Raw genomic sequence first — 9,562 nt, 5'->3', positions numbered from 1 at the left:
CAAGGGGGCATCCAGGAACCGTGACCAACCCATGATAGGATATTCTTTATCCAACACCCCAACATTCCACTCGTTCCAAGTTCCGACGAACTCGACTTGATAGGTAGATTGCCCCGAGTCGCTGGCTTGGACCTGGCTCAACCCTCAGCTACTCCCTCCGGCACGATCACAAATCCTTAACGTGGCTTGGAAGCACCCGGTACATTGGGAAACCCCCCCCCTCCCCCCCCCCCCCTCTCGTGACCTTGAATTTTTTTTCCCTTACGAGCCCGCATGGTTAGTGAAAAATTAGGATTCCCATGGTTTGATTCGTCGTACGAGTCAGGATCTGAGCTCCAGTTTGTTAGGGCGTTCTCCTGATGCGCTTCATGTTGAGATTTATCAGAATTTTTACAGATATAGGTTTTTTCCCAGCAGTATGTTGTCGCTTCCTTCTGGCGTGCCCTTAGTCCTCACGGTTATACTGTCATAGTCCGAAAGTCTGAAATCTGAACTCTCCCCATCTTCCCTGGAGGATTTGATATGTCAAGCGATTGTAATTGAGGACTTTGCTAAATATGGTCTTGTGTGTGTTCACGACTTCAGGTTGAGGTGTGCTTATATCTAACTGTAGGCATCAACTAGGTGTGGTGGTAGGCTTTGCGAATGTTGTTGAATTTGCTCTATTGGTGTTACTGCCACTTGTGAAACACTGACACAAAGTTGGCTTTGTGAATGTTGTTGAATTTTCTCTATTGGTGTCACTGCCCCAGTGCCACTTGTGAAACACTGGCACTAAGTTGAACTTGGGAGACACTCGGTAGGATTTAATTAAAGAGCAATTCGACATGATTCACATAAATTCACCAATTTATATATCTTGCAACGGACTTAGGAATTCAACAGAAAATCACGAAATAAGCTAGCTACCTGTTACAGTTACTGATTCAAGGTTTAAGAATATTGTTTTGACTTTTGACTGTGTGCTCCATCAAGTAGGAGAGTGGATTCTAGTTCACTCACTGGTAACAAGCAGGAGCTGTTCTTCCTTTTCTCGTTGTTGTTTTATTCTTCCATAGTTCCATTGCTAGCTTGTTACTTCTTAGAAAGAAGTTTAGGATCTATTAAGTTATTTTTGCTGCTTCTCATTCAGAAACTGCGTGTATATGGCGAAACATAAGGTCTTACTGTACTGCATATATGCATAATGACGGCATAGATGCGGTTGTCTTGCCACAACTTTATAGTGGCAAATTCCAATTGCAGACCACACAATCAGCAATCCACTAGCTATTTATGAGCATGCTCTCTGTTATGTTTTTGCGTTTATTCACAAATAATGTACTATCCTGAACTTGCATGCACTTGCCTGTCTAGTGGCATATCATGGCACATTGGCACCTCTAGTTATTTGTTATTCCATTATGCATTTTTAATAATATGCTAATTTGTGCAATATGATATATTTTTATTCTATAACACGAATTATTGCAGCTTATAAATTCTGATGGTTTCTCTGGAACATACTACTGTCTTCTTAGGATTTATAAGTTCACATCCTTAAGCTTAATCTTCGTACATTAAAGACATTGAGTCCAGTACTGCTGTACTGGTTCTTAATGGTATTTTTTGATCTTAGGCTAAATATTTTTCTAGCTTTGCTTAGTTAGGAAAGGCGTGTGGATAATTGGATATTCTGACAAAACTAGCTTTCTAAGGATAGCTAGATTGTTCCTGCAAGGAAATCCTTGGCCTCAAAGAAGAGGAGAGTTGGGCTTTGCCTTAGTGGGAATATTCTCTTGTGGAAGCTAAAGTTGGCTAATTCCCAAACCCAAAGGACTAGCAGATAAAGTTTTCCATCTAAAGTAATGAGCCACTAATTAGGTAAGGCAACCATGTTCCGGCTGAAATGAGTTTGCCCGGCTGGCAAAAAGTATCTGTTTTGGCTATTGGAAGGCCAAGCTGTGCCGAGTATCACATCTGCACTTCGCAACAGAATTATTGATGTCAACTAACATCTATTGTTCACTCTTATTGCACATTCTCTAACTTGATTGCGACCATACCATCGTACTTGATAATCACAACTTGATTGTCCTGATATCCATGCTTTTATCTTGGATTGGTTCATCAGATAGTCGGTGCATATCCTTGCCACAGGCATGCTATCAAGTTTTTGTCATGTTTGTTGTTGTAAATTATATAATCTTGAGATAATCAATTGAGTCATATGGTAACTTTCAGCAAACTCCTTTGTTATGCATTGCAGTGCAGACAGACTTTATGCGTACTGTACCAACCTAGCATTGGTGTAGTATTGGGTTATGGTGCTTAAGATATCTGTTATAACTACCGAGCCTCTAGTGCTGTATAACACATCCACACTGTGATAGAATACTTATATGTGGTTCGATATCGCTTGCTCACTCTATTGCACATCCTCCACTTGATTTTGATCGTGCTCATGTAAACATATCTGTATTTTCTTGATTATAATTATTTATTTTAGGGGACAGGATAGTTCTGTTCTTCCTGCAATTGTCCATTCCGTTTTGGTCATTTTTATAGTCAAAATGACATGCTGGATCAGATAATCTCTTCAATGGACATCTGATTACTTGTATGGAGGAGTATTCTTTAGGAGCAGCAAGAATCGATATGTTCTCATATCCATGCATTGTCTTACATTTTAGGTGGATGTGTACTCACCTTTGCATTAACGCTGTTGCAGGTTTGCACACAGCGGTCATGGAAGAGGCCTTATGGTGTAGGCCTTCTTGTTGCCGGACTGGATGAGTCTGGAGCTCATCTCTATTACAACTGCCCCAGCGGGAACTACTTTGAGTACCAGGCATTTGCCATCGGTTCTCGCTCCCAAGCCGCCAAGACTTTCCTCGAGCGCAGGTTCGAGGGCTACAACGACTACACACCTGAGCAGCTCATCAAGGATGCCCTCTCCGCCATCAAGGAGACCCTACAAGGCGAGAAGCTGACCAGCGCCAACTGCACCGTGGCCATCGTCGGCCGGAAGGACGACGGCACCATCGAGCCGTTTGAGATGATTGACGCGAAGAGGATCCAGGAGATCATCGACTCCATGGAGGCTGTCGAGGAGGCACCTGCGCCTGCGGCGGCGGAGGCGGAGGCAGAGTCCAGCTCCATGCAGGAGGAGGAAAGGGGCTCTGATGCTGCGCCCATGGACATCTAGACCGGAACACTCCGCATATGAACCCTTTACAACACCGCGTTCCCGAGTTCCCAAAGACTAGACTGTTTTAGAAAGTTGTGTTGTGACTCTTGTGTACGATTTGCTTCCATGCTTCAGCGTCGCGACGGTGTCTCTTCGACGAGGAAGTTACTTGGGTTTGGACTGATTATTTATCATGTGATGCAAACGAATCTTTTGGTTTCGGAGGCCATCCTGACTTTGCATATCATTTGTGCCTGAGATGATTTTGCTCTGGTTGCTGGTTTTTATCCAAAAGGTTTCTAGCATGGTAGAATCACCAGTTCCGTGCCGACAGGACAAGCTACGGGTCGATTCATTTCGCTGGGTTGGTGGCTATTATGCTCGGCCTGCTGCTGCAGCACGGGCATTCGATAAAGTGTGGCGTCAGCACATCTGCACATGTCGTTTTCATCAGACAGACTGCAGCAGGAGAAGCGGCAAAGTTCTGGTTCGAATAGGATCAAGGGCGTCCGTCGACATGATCGTACGGCCAGGAAAATCACCAACCCGGACATCCAAAGAAACTTCGTTCTGCGGCAAGAGCAGGACCGCCTTTATTCCGTAACAAGTCGCAGACGGTATAGAATAGACAGGTCCAAGATTAAAGGAAGAGAATGGCCCACGACACGAGCGCTCCTCTCGTCGCACCCGAATCCGCCGCCGGCCAGCCAGCTCGCCTCTCCGGCGGCAGCAGGACGCGCCTAGGCGGATCCCGAGTGCCGCGCCTTCGGAAGCCTTCGTGGCGAAGGGATCGGACTGTTGCCGGGGCCGCAGGGGAGGACACGAATACTAGCCACCCTGCAATAATTATACTTGCTGCGCGCAGGGTGGTTTCGAATTCGCCATTTGCCTGCCTTGCCGACCAATAACCGATGGCCCCGCCTCCGCGCGCCGCCCTCCTCCTCCTCCTCCTCGCCGCGCTCGCGCCGCTGCTGCTGCTGGTGGCGCCGGCCTGCTCCGCGGGCCCCGGGGTCTTCCAGGTGCGCCGCAGGTTCCCCGCTGACGGAGGAGGGGGAGGAGGAGGCGCCGCCGCCCTCCGCGCCCACGACGGCCGCCGCCACGGCCGCCTCCTCGCGGCCGCAGACCTCCCGCTCGGCGGCCTCGGCCTCCCCACCGACACCGGGTACGTGCCAGCACTACTACGCTTCCCCTCCGCCTCTCGCTAGCTGGTTTATTTTTCGGGGATTCCGCGGTGGTTGGTGGTTGATTCGGTTGTGGGGATTGCTGGGCGGGGCGGGCCGCCGCGCAGGCTCTACTTCACGGAGATCAAGCTCGGGACGCCGCCCAAGCGCTACTTCGTGCAGGTCGACACCGGCAGCGACATCCTCTGGGTTAACTGCATCTCCTGCGACCGGTGCCCCCGCAAGAGCGGGCTCGGGGTACTGACCATTCCCCACTTCCCGCTCCACTTTTTGGGGATTTCAATTGCATATTTCTCATCTCACCTCGATGTGACATTGTGGTGTGGGCGTTCGTGTGCAGCTAGACTTGACGCTCTACGACCCCAAGGGGTCCTCGAGCGGGAGCACGGTGTCGTGCGACCAGGGATTCTGCGCGGCCACCTACGGTGGCAAGCTGCCGGGGTGCACCGCTAACGTGCCCTGCGAGTACAGCGTCATGTACGGTGATGGTAGCTCGACGACAGGGTTCTTCGTCACCGATGCACTGCAGTTTGATCAGGTGACCGGGAATGGGCAGACGCAGCCTGGAAACGCCAGCGTCACATTTGGGTGAGTGGTCATTTCGGTTTGTTGTGTTACAATTGTTTTTCGTATGGTTAAACAGGAAAACCCACATTAGATCAGCTACTATTGCTCTACCTGTGTCATCAAAGATGTTGGATACATAATCAAGTTCGGATGTTTATGCTGAATAACTTTACCAATTAAATGACGTTTATGTAAGGAAACAATGTGCAGTTGTTCTTATATATCCACTTGCATTGTGTGGCAATCCCTCTAGGTTAGATTTGAACATGTCATCACGCTGTCTCAAAAGATTGTCATTGATTCAATATTGTTGTATTGCCATGAGCTTGAATTCTTTATGCTCAGTATGGAGTAATCGAGTTGTATTCTTTGCCCTTGGCCATGTGTTTGTGCTATTACTTCATCGAAAAGTTAGGTATCAGGGGAAGGTACCTAACTCTGCTGTTGGGCTTACTATATTCATCGCACGCTTTTCATCAATAACATTGCAATACAGGAACTGAGTAGGAGACAAGTTTCAAATCATTAATATGCATGCTGAAAACTTCAGTGGTGGGTGAATGATTCTCCTTTCCTTTGTAGGTGTGGTGCTCAGCAAGGTGGGGATTTGGGAAGTTCAAACCAAGCCCTTGATGGAATTCTTGGTTTTGGCCAGGCAAATACATCAATGCTATCACAGCTATCTGCTGCTGGTAAAGTTAAGAAGATATTTGCTCATTGCTTGGATACCATAAGAGGAGGTGGAATTTTTGCTATTGGAGATGTGGTGCAGCCAAAAGTAAAAACAACACCGTTGGTACCCGATATGTATGTATGTTGATCTTGTCGTACTAATTATTATTTTTTACACTCTTGGTGAACCTTTCTTGAACTGTCTTCTATGTTGATATTTTCTTTTAGTTAATGTTCAGTTCCTAAAACTTGCTTCAGGACTTAGGAGGTCCATCACACTTCTGTATAAAGAGACATAAAAGTGACTTAACATAGTTCTGCATTAAGGGCCAAAAAGATACGGCAGTAGAATATTTGCACCATATTATGTTTTTATTGGTAGGAAAACATCTTTGCTCCTGCTATGTATAATATAAAATGAAAAATTGTTAGGGTATATTTGGTAGTTGTAGATCTACGTATCGTAGACTGCCATATGTATCCGGGGGAGCCTTGCCCCCCAAGTCTCTGTACTCTATATATACCGGTCGAGGCCTCAATGCAATACAATCCATCTATTATACACAACATATTCCTCTTACAAAAATCACTGTTATTTTGCCAAACTAAAGCTCTAGCTGGACCTAGAAAGATGTTTGTTAGATAAATGTGCTGTCTGTTGTCACTGGGATTCATGTCATGCTACAAACAGATGTTTCACCAATGCCACTGTGCTGTGCTAGTAACCCTTCCTCTTCCATTTTTCTTTATTTCCCATGGTTGCTTCGAACACACATTTTTTTGGGGTTTAAATCGATAAAAGTCCTTATCAATGGCATTATTACAAACTTTATATGAATGCACAGTACTTGGCACATGGTGCTTATTTCTACTTGATGTGCAATGTACTGCAGCTGGCTCACTTAATTTATACCGTACTTATAGCCTGTCATAATTTTACCTCCCAGGCCTCACTACAATGTGAACCTTGAGTCAATCGATGTTGCTGGTACTACATTACAGCTCCCAGCTCATGTTTTCGAAACAGGAGAGAAAAAAGGTACCATAATTGACAGTGGTACAACCTTGACATACCTTCCAGAATTGGTTTTCAAAGAAGTAGTGTTTGAGGTACCTCAAAGATCCCATGCTATTTCTTCCCTTGTAATGGAGGATGATATGCATTCTTTACATATTATGTTTCTCAACTGATTGTAGGTATTTAAAAAGCATCAGGATATCAAATTCCAAAATGTTCAAGATTTTATGTGTTTCCAATACTCTGGAAGGTACACTTTACACACAATGTAACTACAGTTGGATAAGTATAAATTATTATTTACAATTTCTTCTACGTTGTGTTCTTATATGCTGAAATAGTTGTTATATTGAAATTCTGATATCCATAATGCCCTCTCGTACTTCTTTCATGAATGGACAACCTCTTATCTTCATTGGAATTGACACAAAAAGAAGTCGCCAGCCCACAGATAGTTTTCTGTTGCAATGATTACGATTCTAACTGATGTATTCCTTTCTCTTGCAGTGTTGATGATGGTTTCCCAACTATCACCTTCCATTTTGAGGATGATCTTGCACTGCATGTGTATCCACATGAGTACTTTTTTCCAAACGGGGTAACATGACATTTCTCTCCTGGTGGTATATTCTTGCAAGATGGAGTAAAGTTTTATGCACTCACTGGCATTGCTTCAGCATGTTACAACTTGCAGCACTTGCTTGAATTTGTCTTCAGTGCCCCTATCTGCCTTTCTCCCCTTTTGGTTTAAAAGAACTTTTGTAATATAACACCAATATGAAGAATCAGTTACTAAAGTTAGTATATGAGAATATATGATGCAGCTACTGGCACAAACATTTTTCAACATTTCCTTATGCTATTCTTTTTAGTCGCATCGTTTCTTTGTTGGGATTTCTGTTCCCCAAAATTTATGAAGCGCTCCATATCAAACCTTCAGGCTGTTCCTTTTAACTCGTCTCTAATATCGTCTGTTTGTCCTTGATGAGAAAGAATTTTGTTTAATTCAAGAGACATTCTTTATAAATGTGTCATATCAAACTAAGGGGAAAAAATATTCTGAAATGCCTCTAGTAAAACCTACTTTGCCAAAATGCCATTGAGCTCTGCCAGTGACAGATGGGAGCCTGGTCCCACATGTCATTGAGACACTCAATGAAATGTTGGTAAAGTGCAACTTCACTAATGGTATGTTGGCAATTTCCCAAATTCTGGAATTGCACAACTGGCCGTGGTTATCACCCATTAGTACTTTTGCTTCAAAATTAGTAAAGTTGTCTCAAAACCCAAGTACATGTATAGCACATCTAGCTTTTTGTGCACTTCAAAAATTTAATATCAAATTAATCCATGCTGTAGAGAAAGGAAAGGACAGTAGTGCACATTCATATCACGATCTTGGATGAAATCTACATCCCATGTCTGCTTGTAAAGGAAAATTGGCCTACCATTCTTGTTATATGTATACATTTTCTTTATTATATGTTTGTAGCTTGAAGCTCTTCTCTTTTAGGAAAAAATTCTTTTTCAAGCCTTTGTTTGAACTTCTATCTGGTTAAAATCGCTATGCTGCATACTTTCTACATGAGACATAGACATATAGGTCACAGTTATTTCTAATAGATTATTAATCAAAGACTATTTTTTATATTTTGGGCAAGCACAACAATAGTTTGGAATAGCAGTGATTATGAGTGCTTCACGAAAAGTATGTTTTCATGACTCTTATGATCCCATGTTTTCTTTCGTTGGAGCAGAATGACCTGTACTGCGTGGGATTCCAAAATGGTGCATTACAATCAAAGGATGGAAAGGACATTGTGCTTTTGGGAGGTCAGCATTGCACTGCACTAGCAAATCCTTTTTGTTCTAAATGTTGTGTTTTTTAAGATACTTTCTGTTTTCTTCCAGATCTTGTTCTTTCAAACAAGTTGGTTGTCTATGACTTGGAAAATCAAGTCATCGGGTGGGCTGACTACAACTGTAAGTGCTAGCACGTTCAAACCTGCTCATTCTGAGTTCATTTCGTAATAGCTTGCAACTGTGGTTTGCTGTTAATTTTTTAGGAAATCTTGACTTTCCAACATATATTGCATGAACCTGGGTACCATGAGCTCGCATACAATAATTTATGTTATCTTAACCTGTCAACTGCCATGACCTGTGGTTTGTAATAAAACTTCATCTACATTTATTTCCTTTTTATGTTTCTTTCTTTTTCTGGTTAAAGACAACTTCTTCTTTCTGAAATAAAGAGAGTGAAAAGGTGAAAAATGCCATTGTTGTGTAGTACAAGCATTGCTTGCTCTGAATTCTAAAAATAGGACTCATGGGTTGCCTCTTGTTTCCTATTCATCGCTTGTAAACAGGTTCGTCGAGCATTAAAATTAAGGATGACAAAACGGGCGCAACATATACCGTCAATTCACATGATATCTCCTCCGGATGGAGATTCTACTGGCACAGGTCCCTGGTTCTGTTGTTGGTAACAGTTGTATGCAGCCATTTAATATGCTAACTCTGTTGCACAACACGAACACTGATGGAAATTCATTTGATTCATATTCTTTTCACGAAAAGGAAAGGTAGGGCCTTAGATTGTGTTGTCTGACCACGGAAAACATTGAAAACAGAAACATTGTACACTATACAATGAGCCTTTGTGTGACTATTGTAATGCTAAGGTGGGAAATATGGCTCTGCACGTAGTTTGAGTTTCCTGCAAGAAAAGCTGTATGTGTCAAGTATATTTATTCTTTTCTGTTTGCAATACAGTAATGTTTTTGATAGAAACCTAGGGTTGATTATCTTTTGATGGGAGGGTGTGGGATAATTCGATTGGTGGATGGAGATGACGTTCACGATCGGACTACAGTCTTCTAAGGACGTTGCGCCTTAGCAACCGATACACCACCTACAATGGCTGCTGCGATCTTGTGGAGCGCGTCACTCGGC

The 9,562-nt window shown here is 43.4% G+C and overlaps 2 protein-coding genes across 2 annotated transcripts in view; both read left to right on the top strand.

The window, feature by feature from the left end:
* The window catches only part of LOC101772320 (proteasome subunit alpha type-1), a 4,094-nt gene extending 678 nt beyond the window's left edge, over window positions 1-3,416 (top strand). Inside the window, exon 2 of the mRNA XM_004951921.2 lies at window positions 2,711-3,416. Within this exon, the coding sequence (XP_004951978.1) occupies window positions 2,711-3,187 (477 nt within the window). The 3' untranslated portion in view covers window positions 3,188-3,416. The remainder of the gene's footprint in view (window positions 1-2,710) is intronic.
* A 338-nt stretch (window positions 3,417-3,754) lies between these two features.
* Window positions 3,755-9,356, top strand: LOC101771912 (aspartic proteinase-like protein 2). Its single transcript, XM_004951920.3, has 10 exons — window positions 3,755-4,331; window positions 4,458-4,587; window positions 4,691-4,938; window positions 5,500-5,724; window positions 6,537-6,699; window positions 6,787-6,857; window positions 7,115-7,205; window positions 8,365-8,440; window positions 8,519-8,590; window positions 8,977-9,356. The coding sequence occupies exons 1-10, from the start codon at window positions 4,081-4,083 to the stop codon at window positions 9,123-9,125; spliced, it is 1,476 nt and encodes a 491-aa protein (XP_004951977.1). The 5' UTR covers window positions 3,755-4,080; the 3' UTR covers window positions 9,126-9,356.
* The last annotated feature ends 206 nt before the right edge of the window (window positions 9,357-9,562 follow it).

Source organism: Setaria italica, chromosome I, assembly GCF_000263155.2.
Source record: "Setaria italica strain Yugu1 chromosome I, Setaria_italica_v2.0, whole genome shotgun sequence".
In the NCBI taxonomy this organism is placed as follows: domain Eukaryota; kingdom Viridiplantae; phylum Streptophyta; class Magnoliopsida; order Poales; family Poaceae; genus Setaria; species Setaria italica.
This window is presented reverse-complemented; position numbering and strand designations above follow the sequence as displayed.